Genomic DNA, 16331 nt, shown 5'->3' with positions numbered 1-16331 from the left:
GATACGGAGCCCCCCACACATCTTTCCAAGGGGAAGACGCAATAGATCTCCGCAGGATTCAAACGGGGGTCTACCCAAATTTATTAAGATTGAGCAAAATTTTCCTAACAATGTACGGGCGTGCCTGTCCGTGGTGTAGCGACTCACCACCGTCTTTGTACCACATCTCATGGGGATGCCAAAATAGACCGCCGAATTTAAATGCCTCCTTAGTTAGGTATAATTTAACAAACACACTGGAGCAATGGGAGGCACAACTCGCCAGCTCAGATCCGAAGGTGCAGAAGGCTCTTCTTGGTCACGTTCGGCTAGCGGCAGACGCCAGTGGAGCCCTGGACTTGGGGCGCCACCCACCAAGCTCCTAATCCCCTATCGCCCTTTCCCCAATTCAATAAGGTTATTCTCTCTCTCAGAATTTCTGATTTCTCAGTTGAGCACGCGAGGTCTCTCTCCTTGACGAATATTGTTCGACGCATGTTGCCGCCTTCTGAAGCTTTTCTTCTTTTTGGCCCAATGGTCCCTGTTTACCCAGACCGTGATGTCATCCGCATACATGGCGTGCTGGATGCCCTCGATCTCGTTCAGTTTCTGGGCCAGCCCGATGATCGCGATGTTAAAGAGAATTGGCGAAATGACCGAGCCCTGCGGGGTACCCTTGTTAGGCGTGTCAAATGTATCACTCCGCAGGTCTCCGAGTCCAACTGTCGCCGTGCGCTTTGACAAGAATGCCAGCACGTAATCGTGGACTCTCTTGCCGCAGTTGGTCTTGTTTAGCCCTTCCATGATGGCTCCGTGGCTGACATTGTCAAACGCCCCTTTGAGGTCTAGGGCCATGATGATGTTTTCGCCTGCTTTGGGGATCTTGTTAAGGATCTCTTCCTTTATTTGTAGCAAGACATCCTGTGTTTACAGGTTCGCCCGGAAGCCAAACATGGTATGGGGGTACAGTTCGTTGTCGTCTAGGTGTCGCTGTATTCTTCTGGTGACCGCTCTATCGTAAAGCTTGCCGAGACACGAGGTTAGCGAGACGGGCCGCAAGTTTCCTATCTGTAGCTTCTTGCCGGGTTTGGGTATCATGACCACTTCCGCGTGCTTCCATTCTTTTGGTACCGTGCCCGCTTCCCACTGCGTATTGAGGTAGTCCATGAGTTGGGCCACCGCTTCAACGCTGAGGTTGCGGATCAAGGAGTTCTTAATTTTATCGGCTCCTGCTGCCGTGTTTTTGGTGACTGCTCTGATGGCGGCATACACCTCTTCTCTTGTAATTGGCTTGTAGAGTTCCGGGTTCTCCGTTCCCTGGTAGTCCCCTTCGCATTCTTGCGGCTTGTCCCGGCCATAACATTTGATCCGGACTTCCTCTAATAATTCCTCGTCTTGTCCCTCAAATTGGTGGACGAGCTTTTGAAGTGCCTTGTTGCTCGCAGACTTGGTTTTGGTTGGGTCCATGAGTGCCTTGAGTATTCGCCACGTTTTGGCTGTGCTGAGCGTGTGTTTAGTGAGCTGCTAAACTGCTGCCAGCCTTGTCTTGCCAATTGCACTGCGTATTCCTCTGCCTTCTGGGTGACTTCAGCAATCTTCTTCTTTAGCTTCTTATTTAGCCTCTGTTTTTTCCATCTCTTTGTGAGCCCGCGTCTCGCCTCCCATAGCTTGAGTAGCCGCGGGTCCACTTCCGGTGTTTCTTCCGTTCTGTCTATTTGTGGCGTGTATTGTTTATGTAGTTTTTGTAGCTGTTGGCATCATTCTTCTATTGAAGTAATCTCCCCCTTCATGTGTTTACTGTTCTTCCGAAAGGCGTCCCAGTCCGTTATGTGGGCTGTGCCAATCTTCCTCTTGATGTTCTCGGCTTCTATAGTTATCTTCAGTACGTAATGATCGCTGCCTAGGTTCTCCAGCAAGTTTTCCCATTCGACATGTTTTGCTCCTCTAACGTACGTTAGGTCGGGGCCCGTATCTGGGCTAACGCTGTTGCCTAGACGAGTTGGCTGATTTTCATCCGTTATGAGGGTGCATTTTGTGTCCTCCGCGGCCATGCTAACTAGTTGCACCTTCCTGTTTCCTTTCTTATACGCCCAGCTGGGGTCCCTCACGTTAAAGTCCCCTGCTATAAAAAGGGTGTTGGATTTGGCTAACCTTCAGACTGGGATACATAGCGCAAAAATTTTGACACAGGGACAAGCAGAACACAGGACGAGCGCTAACCTTAAACAATTTATTTATTGCAGCTGGTGAGTACATATATACTCACTGGGACGCCACTGCAATAGAACACACTGAAGGGAAGGAGAAAAAGACAGTCATGTGACCATTATGCCACCTGCCTGCCCCCGCGAAAAGTTTGCTAACGTTGCCATCTTTTTGTCTGGGCGGGCTGTATAAGTTAACTATGAACGTGCTTTTTGCATTATGCTTTTTCTTGGGTATCACCTCAGTTATCACGTGTTCTATCCCGGTATCTTGATATTTCGCGATGTGCTATGGTTACTAGTTTGTTGCTAATTAGTGTCGCCGTGCGGCCCTTCTCCTGGCATGTATATCCCCTGAGTGATGGCGTGACATTTGTCTCTTGCAACATGATGATGTCTGGGGGTACGGTTTGTGTGTTTGTGTACTGCTGCAGGAGTCCCTGCTTGCGCCGGTATCCCCTGCAGTTCCATTGCCATATGCTTAGCGTGTTTTGTCCGGCCATGGTGTATTGTTATTGTTGTTGTTTTGGCTTTCGGATCCGCATCTTCTTTCGTGATAAAGCCTGTCCCTGGCTTCGCTCATGATTTTCTGTGTTTTGACTTTTTATGTAGCTGCGAAAAGTCTGTTCCTGCAGCGCCATTTTTGTTGCATATGTGCAATCTGCTCCTGCATGGTGTGCATAAAGCTTTCCATCTTTTCTTCTAGGCTATTTTTCCCTGACTGTGTTTGTTGTATCTGTTGTTCGGGCACGGGGCTGGGTGGCGATATGGGTGGGCTGCCCTTTCTTTGTGCCTCTAACTCTCTTATTAAATCATCGATTCTTTTCTTTAGTTGCCTGGTTTCCTCCCATCTGAGCTCTAGCTCCCTTTTGAGTGCCTTGTTTTCCTCTATTAGTTTCGTGTCATTGCTCGACTGTCCCGAGTGCGGAAACAGTGATTTGGGAAAGCCCGTTCCCCAGCTCACCTTGAATCCGCCTTTCTTCTGCTGTTGTTGTTTCGGCGGCCCTTGGTTGTTTTGCTTTCCCAGGGCAGGAATGCGCTCGTCCCTGGGTCTGCCTCAGCCTTGGCTGCGGCTCCGTCCCTGGCTCCTGCTCCGGCTCCGTGACTGGTTCCAGGCCCCGGCCTGGCTGCCACCTCGGCTCAGGGACTTACTCTCGTCACCCTCTGAGCTGAACCATCTCGGTCGGCGTCTCCGGCTCCGGCTCCGGCCCCGTCGCTGCTGCTGCGGCTGCTGGCCATGGTTGCCCGGCGGCGGGCGCCCGCGTACCTCCTCAGCGGTCTTGAGCCGCATCCTGCAATCTCTGGTGCCGGTCACATGTTCGCCTCCGCATACCATGCATTTCGGTTGGCATTGGTGTCCGTCGATGGGATTGCTGATTTCGCAACTTCTGCAGGTTCTCGCCTCGGGCGTTGGGCATACGTCCGATCGGTGTCCCTGCAGGCCGCATACATAACAGCATTGTCTCGTTAGCCTGTATGGGTAGGTCTTGTACTCGCCGGCGCTGAAGATGACCCACTTCGGAAGGCTTATACCGTCGAAGGTGATGAGTGCTGTCTCGGTCTTACCCAGCATTCGTGCTGCTAAGATCTCGACTCCTTGCGTACGTAGTCTTAGCTTCGATTCCAGTACGTCCGATGGCATGCCCGCTGGTAATCCGTGAATTACCGCGCACTTGACGTGGCCTGGCATGGCCACATACGCCTGTACTGGGTAGCTCGTTCCTCCAAAGGGAAAGTGCTTGATCTTGAGTATTTCGTTTGCTGCTTCTTCTTCGGAGTTGCTCGCGATCATTATGTTCGAGCCCGGGCGGAGCCTGACCAGAAAATCCTCCTCCTTGATTCTTCCTCCACATGCTTCCACGATGCCACACGTGGATTGATACGGCTTCATTGCCTGAACTTTGAGTCCTCCACGGGGTCGGATAATGACCTTGGCGTCGTCCATAGGGAGCGGCGGTAGCTTCTGCCTCGGCTGCCGCTGTGCTCCTGCTTTAAGTCCTTGAGCCGGCGTGCGCCCTCCACCGGATTGTGTCATCCCGCCTGCAGCAGCGTCTGCCGGCGCCATTTTGCCATTGTTCTTCATCGCTTGGGGCCCCTCTGGCTTCAAAATGGCGTCGCCCTTGGCAGCGTGCTTGATTCTTTTCTTGTATCGTCTGGTATGGTATATCTGCCAATTTCTTTCTTCGTCTCGCACCAGGCTCTCGTCGTCGCTGACGTCCTGTTGCATGCTTGCGTCTTCCATGGCTCCTTCGGGGCCGTTCCCCGCTCCCTGTGTGCCGGAACTCGTGGTCGCCAGCGCGGCCTCCATCTCTTGAGTTTCCGCCTGATCCTGGGCTCGGCCAGCTCCAAAATTATTTGCTGCAATGTCGTTTGGTGCCCGAGATGCCATTCCTGTCTTCCCCAAAGGCCTTCGGCTTGACAGGGCGCCCGCTCGGGGCGGCGTCCGCTAAGCCTCGCGTTAGCCTTAGCTCCCCGACCACGAGGTCGTGACTTCCAAACCCACTAAGAGTCCAAAAAGTGGGCCTACCGGGCTGAATTCGGTGTCCTCGTGGTCTTGATGCTTATCTTCGTCGATCTTGCCAAAAGATTTGGTGGCCTGGTGGATTTGCAACGTCGAAAGCTTCGAAAATGCGCGGAGCCCTTGCGACGTACATGCGTCGTTGTTGTTGTTGTTGTTGTAGCCTGTGGCACGTGTGGCTCCTACCCACGATGGGGGATTGGCCAAGAAACGGGTGGATTATTCCAAAATAATATAGAGCATAAATTTCCTAATATCTATGGGAATAGCATTGCATAGGGTTGAATTACCGGTTAAAATAAAATCAGGAAGGTGCTGTTGAATGAGTAATAATTAATTTAAAAGTAATAAAGAAATAGAATTTAGCAGGCCATTCGTTTAGATTCTGTAAGGAATGTTTGGACAGCGAAGCATGCATCCCTGTGGCTGAATCCCAAAGTGGACGCCCCGAACGAAAGAATTGCAGGTTCTGTCAAGTACAGGCCTCTTCTTCGTCTTCGCTCATACTACTGAAACAATTTTGGCAAAGCTGCAGATCTGGTAATTGTCTATCTTTTATTAGTAGCCTTTAAATAGCATTTAGGCACACGACGTGGGCACCTGGTGACTGGAGTGTATGACGCAAGTCCCAGAACGTGGCTCTCGATATTTATCAGTGTGTCCTGGGAAGCCGCAGGCTACGACTGATCTCGGAGGTGCTGCTGACGAGTGGCACGTTATAAGTCACGCATGCGTTACTTCCGGTGAGTGGTAATGTCGGAGTTTTCTTCAGTTTCGATGTCAAAAACGTCTACTTTTGCAAGCGTTTCGCGACGCATCCACTCGTATATTTAGCGTAATATATTGAAATACATGTAAAACGCAGAAACGCTTTTCTGAGAAAATCACTTGACCGATTTTAGTGACATTTGCTGCGTTAGAAAGTCCGATTCTAGTGACTGCTATATATATATAGAACCACTAAGTTTACAAATTCTTAGCTCTGCATCAAAAACAGATAACGCAGTTGTGTAAACTGCATCCGTTAAAGCATTCAAAATGGACAAATTTGATATTATCACATTATATTTTACGTGAATGTGTTACATTCTTTACAAGCACTTTATAAAAGTCCTACTCGCATGTTAGTGGCGTACTTAAGAGCAATGTATAACATATCGATTTTGTCCGCTTTAAATGTACTGTTAGATGGAGTTTACGACTTTATGACATAATCTTTTATTGCTGAGTTAGAGTTGTACATTTCATAGTTTCATATTTCCACAATTTGCGATTTTGAGTGATCTTTGTTAATAAATTGACGACCTTAAAAATATTTGCTAGACACAGTCACCAGATTTAATTTCTTTTTCTTTTAAATGCAACAAACCTCATCCACTTTGGTGCTGTGGTTGCCGAGAAAAACGATTTATTCTTTGCCAAGTGCTTAGATAGGAGCCCCGAGCTAAAGCTCCCCCTTAAGCATTGCACGTACACACAATAAGACAAAGCGCGAATTCGCAGTTTACGTGCCATTGCTGTTTGCCGTTAATATCGTAACAGTGCTTGCGTCCCTTGGCATAATTTATTTGGTGAGGTAAGTAATATTTAGGATGTCTAAGAAGGGAGCAGCAGTTGGGCAGAGCGGGCGATCGGCACAGAATTAAAAGATGCCGAAAGCAGGAACGCTTATGCAGTCGCAAACTTTGCGGCGCATCACGGATCCTTGTCATGCCACCACGATTTTAGTGGAGTTGTTTGTTTGTGTTTAACGCGAGAGCGTTAAAGGGAACGTGTCATAGAAAATTCGCCGTCGGCATCCAGCGTCGGACGATGCCTCAGCAAAAATAATTTTGAACCAATTTCCGAATTACGCATACCCAACCACTTCTCCACCGCCAAAGTTGCTCATACCTTGTCTTTCGTTTTTTATAATGTTATTCCTCGGAATTTTTAGAATGGCAGCCCAAAAACAAATGTAATAAAAAATTGTATCGTTTCTTTATTTCATTTATTAAGCACCAGTAATTTATCCTATGTTGTCCTTGGTGTCAGTGTTTGTTGGCTTCTTATAATATGACTCTTCTCAGACTGAAATATTAAAGGTGCCAAACAATAATAGGAGATCGACCCAGGCTAGAGGCCGCGTTTCTACCAGACAGCTCGCCTTCGTGCATAGCGTTCGCAGCCAGCGTGCCCGGTAAACGTTACGGTTACATCAGCTGCAGTTGCCGGGAAGCATGAAAAGCAGTAATGCGTTTGTGAACGCTGTCGCGTTCCACTATTAAAGGCGAAGCTTAAGCAACCTGCAAATTTTTTAACAGAGGGATGGTAAACGAGAAAAGGATCTACAACGTCAAATAACTTGTCGAGTAATACTTGCGCTCTAATAGCACGCCCTAAAGCCAACGCCCTGGCCTTTGATGCGAGAACGCGTCTGCTTTTAAAATATTTTGTGCGTTGTGTATTTAGTCGGCCATTAGCTATTCAGTACTAACAACACATGCGCACGTAGCATCAAAATTGGAGGACGCTTAAGCTTCGCCTTCAAGAGTGGAACGCGACAGCGTTCCCGTCGACCCGCCAAGGGGTGTTATAATACCGCTGTTACACGGGCACTTTAACGGCCGTTAAGGAAAACGGCAGTTGGCCTTAACGGCCGTTAGGCGGCAGCGCGGCAGCGCGAGCGCCGTTGGAAATCCAACGGCGATTGACATCAACGGAGCTCGCCGGTCTCCGTTGCGCCGCCGCTTCCGTCCGTTTCGTCGTGAAGTAGACAAGATGGCAGCCCCCAGCAGCAACGTGTCCCCGCTGCAGGTGACGAGCACATCATAAATGGATTTCTCCGCTCTTTCTGCGCATGCGCGAGGAGCAGTAATCGCGAGGGAGAAATGTGGGGACTTTAGGTCCTTGAGATTTCTCTTCGTCTAGGTACTACGAAGAAAGTTCTTAGCTCCGTTCGTCCCTAGCCGAGCTGGCAACACAATCAACAGAACGCATGGCTGGCTAGGCGAAGAAGCATTGTCCAAGGTGAGTTTGTTATTTTGTTGCGACGGTAACATATAAAATTTTATAGTCGCAGCGGGATGCGTTTGGAAGTGAGGTGTCTTCTCGGATGACTTTAGTGGCAAAGCAATGCATCGTGTCGATGAATTGTTCATTAGTGTCGTTGAGCAAGGTCAGCATACCACACACTTCAAGAGATTCGCGAGAACGGAAACAGTTTATGAATTCGACTGCCATGCCAAATGCGAGTTAGTGCTTTGTTTTTTTTTTTTGTTTTGTTTTTGCGGCGGTATCATATTAAATTCTGATAGTCGCAGGGGGATAAGTTTGGACGTGAGGCGTTTTCTCGGATGACTTTAATGACAAAACATTACGTCGTGTTGATGCATTTTCGTTAGTGTCGTTGAGCATACCACACTTCAGGGGAATCGCGGGAACAGAAACGGTTTGTGAATTCAACTGCCGTGCCGATGAATTAGTTCTTAATGTAACTGAGCATACAACACACTTGGAGATTCGTGCGAATGGAACATTTTGTACTCTGTATGTGAAAGTACTAAAACTTGCGTCGGCATGCAATCTGAGCCGTAAATCGTTGTGAAAGCTGTACAGCCACACTGGCAAACCACTACGCAAGCGGATGAATACGGAACAAATGTATGCTAAAGAAAAATGGTCGTCATGCAATTTCATAGCAGTAGACCCTTAGAAAGCTGTACAGTAACACTGATATTGGCTACGTGGTGCAGATGCGTAGCGATTCTGAGGTGGTTGTGCGCAAGGGTAATTAATGAAGGAGCGCGTATTACTGATCCCGGCTGTTACGATATCTCATATACGGGGAGCTCTGTGGGCGAAACAAGGGCTCAGATCGCTACAACGCGTGCGAAATAGCTCTGAAGGCCTGCCAGTACACTTGTTCGGCGTCTCCGTGCTTGTACTGCGACAGGAGATGTGAGGGCAGGTGCGCACGTATATCGCACTATATCCTCTGACAGTGGCCGCTTTCCACTCTTGGTATACTTCGCCCCAATACACTGCGCATGCTTGATTGCGCGACACTGGTGCTTTACGGCGAAGCTGACTTTAGGCAAACGGCATTGTGCAACGCTTGAGCCATCTTGTCCGTCACTGCGGATAGAAAACGCATACACGTTCAAGCCATTTGAGCTGCATCGTTTTGTCGAATTTTATCCCTCTTTACTAAATGAAGAGGATAACGTACGCCTGTATGGGTGATTTAAAAGATTCATAAAAAGCCTGGTAACCTATGTGCAGTCAGTTAAAAAACACTATTTATGCAGGAGTCCACTCTCCTGTAAAAAAAAAAGAAAAGAAAATGCAATTCAGTGATGACCCTCTGGAGGTGGATCCGCACCTATGTACAGGCGGCTCATCAGCCGCAAAGTAGGAGCCGAAGAGAACTTTTTAATGCTAATCATACGACATTGATAGCGATTCACTTGTGGTCAGCTAGAGACGAACGCATTGCACTAAACAGTGAGACTTCGCCTTAATCCGCAATGCTTATGTGGAGAACAGGAGAGCGAAAGGTGAAAACATTGTTTTCATACAAGGCAAGTCATCCATGTAGTGGAATTGCGTTTGTGGTTGGTGTAATGTTGACGCATTTACTTTCTGAAGTCCAACTTTTACTGCAACTTAGTTTCCGTTGGTGCAGGCCCTTCTATTGGAAACATCCAAACTATGACTTATCAAATCAGAATGCCGTCTTGTAGTTTGAGAAACTTTCCTCCGGTCTTAAGTCTTGTCTGAATCTGGAAGAGCAGGCTGATTGCACAAACCACGTAGCCAATATCAGTGTTACTGTACAGTATTCACAAGGGTCTACTGCTATGAAATTGCATGTAGACCATTTTTCTTTAGCATACATTTGTTCCGTATTCATCCTCAGTGCGTAGTGGTTTGCCAGTGTGGCTGTACAGCTTTCACGACGATTTACGGCTCAGATTGCATGGCAACGCAAGTTTTAGTACTTTCACAGACAGAGTACAAAATGTTCCATTCCCACGAATCTCCAAGTGTGTTGTATGCTCAGTTACATTAAGAACTAATGCATCGGCACGGCAGTTGAATTCACAAACCGTTTCCGTTCCCGCGATTCCCTTGAAGTGTGTGGTATGCTCAACGACACTAATGAACAATGTATCGGCGCGACGTAATGCTTTGCCATTAAGGTCATCCGAGAAAACGCCTCAGGTCCAAGCGTATTCCCCTGCGACTATCAGAATTTAATATGAAACCGCCGCAAAAAAGAAAAGCAACAAACTCGCATCGGCACGGCAGTCGAATTCACAAACTGTTTCCGTTCCCGCGGATCTCCTGAAGTGTGTGGTATGCTGACTTTGCTCAACGACACTAATGAACATCGGCAAGATGTAATGCTTTGCCACTAAAGTCATCCGAGAAGACACCTCACTTCCAAACGTATCCCCCTGCGACTATAAAAATTTAATGTACTACCGTCGCAACAAAATAGCAACAAACTCATCTTGGACACGGCTTCTTCGCCTTGCCGGCCACGCATTCTGTCGATTGCGTTGCCAGCTCGGCTAGAGACGAACGGAGCTAAGAACTTTCTTCTCCGTAGTACCTAGACGAAGAGAAATCTCAAGGACCGAAAGTCCCCACATTTCTCTCTCGCGACCACTTCTCCTGGCGCATGCGCTAAAAGAGCGGAGAAATCCATTTATGATGTGCTCGTCTGCAGGTGAGCACGCCGGCGCAAAAGCGCTTTGCTTGGACAGCGTCACTGACGCATTTGCTTATTAACCTGTGGCAAGATCACCTGGCCGAACTGCGAGCGCAAAAGCACAATGCGCCCGTGTACGCGAGGATGACGGCGTTGTTTAAAGGGACACTAAAGGTTACTATTAAGTCAACGTGGACTGTTGAAATACCATCCCAGAAACCTCGAAACGCTTGTTTCGTGCCAAGGAGAGACTTATTTTAAGAGAAAATGCGTTCTGAAGCGTCCGCGTACCTCTAGCGCAGTTCAAATCGCCCGCCCTCCGATCGAGGAGAACTGACATCATGGTCTCATAGTGACGTTGCGCCATCGGTGAGTAGAACGGCGTCCGCAGACGGCGCTACGGCTTTTCTGCGCAAAACGCGAACGCGCGGCCAGAAACAGAGCCAAGACAGAGCCGACAGCAGAGCGAAAGCGGGAGTATGGTGGCTAGCGGAAGGAGAAACGAATTACGTCCCACGTTACGTCCCACGGCACACGGACAGTCCGTTTTCGTTAAACTATAGGCTGCAGCGAGCTCGCAGCGTGGTCGGCGTGGTCTATGAGAAGCGACGAGCCTTTTCGCACTCGCAACAGGGCATAAAAATGTGCGAATCGACGCAAAACTCGGCCTAGAAACGTGCTTCGCCACAGCCAGGGCTCAATACGACCCAAGCTGGCACGACCCAGATGTCGTTTCCCGCACCGCCACCAGGCGCCGCTACTATACCTCACACTCCAGCGCAAGACGCCCATAAGCTGGTACTTCATTCTATGACGCTAACTTCGACGCTCGTCGCAATGGACCCTGATACCGACAGATTGGCTCGCGATGGTGGGCTCAACTTCAGCGATTTGAGCACCGACGAGCGCGACCTGCTTCTGAGGGCTCGCACTGCCGGCGTCGTTGCGTACTACGACGGCGGCCTCGACACCGGCTCTCCGGAGCGGGAAAGCAACGAGGGCTTCCCACGACATCACATGGACGTGGCATTCTCGCTGCTTGTTCCAAATGAAAGTTTCGCGAGCAGAACCCTCACAGCACGACGCGATAACGAAACTACTGAAACTCCAAAGCGTGCGCGGCGCAGAGTCGAGCGAAAACGAAACCTTTCGAACACCCATATTACTGAAGGGTAACGTCAAAATGTTATTTTTTCCTAGAATCGAATAGACGTAGACAAGTAGCATTTTTTCCGGCTTATAATCGAATGAAATGATATTTTTAATACGAGTAGTTGAGTATTAGTAACACAAATTATGAGGAGACCTTTCGTCATCGGGCTAGTACCGGAATGTCGCTGGGGGGTCTCAAATCGTGTCATGCATTTACCTCAATTTCTCGGTTACTAAAGCTCTGTTCGCGATTATATTAACGCCTTAGACGTTCTAGAACATTGCTCTACCACTTTAACTTGAGTTTCTGGTAACCTTTAGTGTCCCTTTAACCAGCTCGCAAGCGAGGAATGTGGGCACGCTGTGTGCATCACAGTCAAGCAGATTAAACACAAGATGGAAAACTTGGCCCAGGCTCACAAGTAAGTTACCATGCATTTATTAGTGATTTTTAAGCCGACATATAAACGCCTTGTCAGGCATGTTCAATAAAATCTGGCGTCCCGCACTGCCCGACGTGTGTTTCGGTGCCATAGGCAACGTCGAATTTTGCTTGAAGTGGGCTCGAACGTGACTTTCTCGACTCTTTGGAGTCATTGTAACGCTCATGCAGCAATGCGGGAATAGCAATGACATCTTAGCGTGGTACAATTCGTTTTGATATGTAGCCGTTTGCCGTAATCTAGGCATGGCCGGCGTAGCCTGACAGAATGTATTTGCACCGAGAAGTCTGTTCGATCAGCTACTCGAAATAAGATCTTGACATGTGCAGTAGCTTTCCTGTAGCTTGCGATGCAGTGCAGCTAACAATCGCTAAAGTCGCACTATGAAAGCAGTAGTGTTCGCACTAAATGCAAAGAATACTGCTTTCTTGTTTTATTTGCAAATTCCATTTGCCACAAAACAATAATACTATACTAATAAAATTAATTACATGCATTATTTTTTTTGTTGGAGTGGAGTGGCACGTTCTAGGTCGTTTTCGACACAAAACACCAATGTACTGATCAAGAACCTGCCTTTTCAACGCAACCACTCAATTTATTATAGTTACACACTATTTTCAGAGGCTGGGGTGTGGTGGTACTTTTAGGTAGCTGTCAACACAGTGTGCTAAAAGACTTGAAATGTTGTTATCTGACGAAGTCGTGCATATAGCAATGCAGGAAAAAGCACACTATATCGTGCATATGGCATCAGCCCAAGTGATTGAAATTTACGTCTTGAATAGAGCAGAAAGCGCTGAATGCATATCCTAATCAAGAATCTCACCCAAACTTATGTCTTGACATTGTCTATAGGCTAATAACTTGTATCTTGATTATCAGCTGATTTTGATCGAAGCCTATTGAGCTCGCATGATAATTCAACAGCTTTCTCCTTGTTGTTTACCACTTTGCCTGCAGTTTTAACTTTCAGCACAAGGAGGTTCATTGTTCTTGGCAGTTTGTACTTGTGCAAAAAAAAAATCGTGTTCATCCCTTACGACATAAAGAAGTGACTCTTAGCTGTACTTTTTTATTTCAGAAAGGCAAGCACTGCTGGCACTGGGTCTGCTGCAACTCAGTGCCCATTCTACAAAGGGCTTCACACCTTCCTGGGAAACCTGCCTATGAATGACAGAAGCCTGGTTCAAGAGAGCTTTCAGGTGCAACATTTGTTTATTTTGGTTGTATGCAAACACTAGAAATGGACTGACACACTGAATGTTTTTTGCCGGTCAGGTTTGTCGCTGGAGACAGTTGGGAGTAAAGTTAAGAGAATTTCATGTTACTAAAGCACATGACATGAACACGAGGCATCGTTGTGTGCCAGAGTACTAAAATGCACAGATAGTTTTAATAAGCGTCAGTCTGTGTAGCTTCGAAATCATTGGTTAACATTTCCGACATAACGGAAGGCACAATACTTCTTACTTTTCTTGGAGTTATGAAAATAGGGTGAGATAGGTAACGCTGGTTATGTTACAAAAGGGTACCAGCGTAGGCCATGTGCTCTAGGGTGTACCAAAACTCTTTTAGAGAAAACAGCAACTATTGCATAAAATTCTAGTATATTGAAGTGTTTCTGCACGTTGTGTGTACCACTTCCACTCATCATGTAACGCTGTAATAATCACTTAGAAACAACATTCAGTAACCTCCTGTTCTTATTCTTTTCTTAAGCTGGACATGGTGGAGCGGCTGCCAGAGGGTGCAGAGATTGTTGCCTCAAGACCGGCATCAGAAGCGCCGAGCAGTCCAGATACCGTAAATGTCGAGGCGTCGACCAGTCTGGCCTCGACCAGTGAGGCATCGACAAGCCAGGCTTCAACACCTGCTGCATCATCAGAGAAAAGTCACACGCGCAAAAGACGACAGCCGACATCATCTATAGATAAAGTTGTGCTGCTTCTAGGAAGGCAGGAAAACCGTGCCGAAAAGATGGCGAAAAAGGAGTACAAGCTATCCAAAAAGACGGTCAGACTCCAGGAGGAGGCCAATGACCTACACCGTGAGATGGTCACCATAATCCGCCAATACTTTGAAAGCCGGCAGGAGCGTCAACCTGACTGCCCAGACACCCCTGAATAAAGACCCGTGTACACACATGCTCCAAAAATTGCCCAGTCTTTCACGTTCTGTTCATTGTTCACAATTGCATGCCTAAAACAAAGCTTTTCGAAGTAGTGATGGCTTCAATGAAAAGATGTGCTTGGCCAAAGCACGTGGGACACTTTCACCTGACGAGCTCACTGCGTTGCTCACAGAAACAGGATGCGGAAGCTCCCCAGCTGCTGCTTCAGCACTCCACTGTGTGTCGCACTGATCACGCATGTGCTCGCATACATTGTGAAGGATGCAACAAGCTCGCACAATGCTGTTGACATTTTCGATTTGGCACTCAATTGCCTTCAAGACCCTGAACCTAGCCTTCAATCTCCCAAAGGCATTCTCAACGACACGCCTCGCTTTTGAGAGTGTGTAATTGAACGTTTGCACTGTTGGGTTGCTTGCACTCATGTGAAGGAAAGGCTTCATCAAGTGACGCTGCAAAAGAAAGGCCTGGTCACAGAGGAGGACCGCTCCTATTGGTATCCCGTCAATAATTTGGCCTGGTAGAGTGAACAGATCAGTTCCTACTACGTCCGGTAATATCGAGTCTCTGTACACTGCCGCATCATGATTGCGCCCTGGAGACCCTACATTAATAAACATGAACTTGTAGTTGTGGTCTACAACAGCAAGCAAAATTATGCTATACCAGCCCTTATAGTTGTAATAGTCCTGCGCATCTTCTTTGGGTGGCGAAACTTTTATATGGCAACCGTCCAGCGCGCCAAAGCCCTGCGGAAAGCCTGTGCAGGCTTCGAACTGTCGCACGTGGTCTCTAACATTGTTCAGTGACGGAAACCGCACAACTTGGGGCTCGAGAACATCTACGACAACCTCACAAAACTCTCGGAAGATCAGGTTCACGGATGGCCGACTCGCACCGAAGAGATGAGCCACAGTCCTTTCCCCTGCCGATGTGGCGAGTGTGTACAGCGAGAGGGCGACGCGCTGGTGTAGGGGTATGCAAGCTCGCATGTTTGTATCCTCCCGTGTTAGTGAAGGTCACGAGCTCACGATGTAGGCAAATGTGGAACGGCTCACGCGAAAGTTGGCCTTGAAATCTTGATCCGACAACGTCGGCACGGTGGTGTCGTACCAAGACGGCGGTCTGGAAAGCGTCCACACACTCCTTTGCCTGGCAGACATCACCACAGCGAGTGCAGCGAGGCTGCGACATCGCCTCTCGGCCGCCTTCCGCTTCTTCTTGATTGACGCTTTCTGAATGCGCACAGCTTGCAGTTCAGCCCTTTTTGCAGACGACAAGGCCTCGTAGTGCGCAACCAGGAGAAGCAAATCGGGTGGACAATCACGGTCGCATTCATAAGGCGGCCGGCTAGCCGCCATTCCGCGGCTGTTCTCGGGTGCGCGTCGCAAAGTGGTACCACGTTCAACACTGCACCTGCTGAATCGCGCAGGCGGTCACTCGCGGTACGCAAGAAAAAAGGAAATGCACAGTGGTGCTGCGGTTAGTACAGGCGATGGAACGTGAAATGGGACGCTTCACCACGTTGAAACCACAACAAACGCAGCCATTTTGCAACGCCATGGATCGGATTGGATCGGCTAACTGAGTTTCTTCGCTAGTTTTGCAAACAACTTTTGCAAATAGTTAAACAAACACATTGTACAGCATGTAGCGCAGAAAATAATTGGAGAAACAAATTTTTTTTTAGAGTTGGCGAGGTAAAAAGTTCAAGAGTCATGTGATCAATCGTCGAAACGGAAGTGAACCGACTCAGCATGGAAAGTACCGTGTGAGCGCTGCCACCACCGTTCCGTTTCCACTGCCGTTAAGGCGTTCAACTGCCGTTTGCGTTAACGGCCGTTGCAAGTGCCCGTGTAATAGGGGTATAAGACAATGCGCTACGGCGCAGCGATCATTTACGAGGCGCCCCGCATCGGACTTTGCGCCCACCAATCACGCGGTGAGCGTCGAGCAACGCAGCGTTCGGCGCGGCAACGAAACGTGCGCCTGAGCAAACGGAACGAACCAAAGAACTCGGTGTCTCGGAGGGGGAAACGATCTACGCCAGCCAAACGTCGTGATCGGCACGGGCAGAGAGATAGATAGATAGTAATCTAAAGAAGGAACGGCGCTTGATTCTGCAACCCGTGTGGGAGCACGGCGAAGCGTCGTCAGGGGAGAGGGAGTGGGGACCGCGACGCGCCTGGCACCGGTCCCCGCA

The 16331-nt window shown here is 48.5% G+C and overlaps 2 protein-coding genes across 2 annotated transcripts in view; one reads left to right on the top strand and one right to left on the bottom strand.

Moving 5' to 3' along the window:
* LOC142573907 (uncharacterized) overlaps positions 1 to 16331 on the bottom strand; it is a 97644-nt gene that overhangs the window by 5671 nt on the left and 75642 nt on the right. The gene's annotated exons all lie outside the window — the stretch shown is intronic.
* Positions 11745 to 14124, top strand: LOC142573783 (uncharacterized). The gene is made up of 3 exons (XM_075683042.1): positions 11745 to 11973; positions 13079 to 13199; positions 13717 to 14124. The coding sequence occupies exons 1-3, from the start codon at positions 11948 to 11950 to the stop codon at positions 14122 to 14124; spliced, it is 555 nt and encodes a 184-aa protein (XP_075539157.1). The 5' UTR covers positions 11745 to 11947.

This window comes from Dermacentor variabilis, chromosome 3 (genome assembly GCF_050947875.1).
Source record: "Dermacentor variabilis isolate Ectoservices chromosome 3, ASM5094787v1, whole genome shotgun sequence".
NCBI lineage: Eukaryota > Metazoa > Arthropoda > Arachnida > Ixodida > Ixodidae > Dermacentor > Dermacentor variabilis.
The sequence above is the reverse complement of the archived record's forward strand: the minus strand, read 5'-3'. Positions and strand labels throughout refer to the sequence as shown.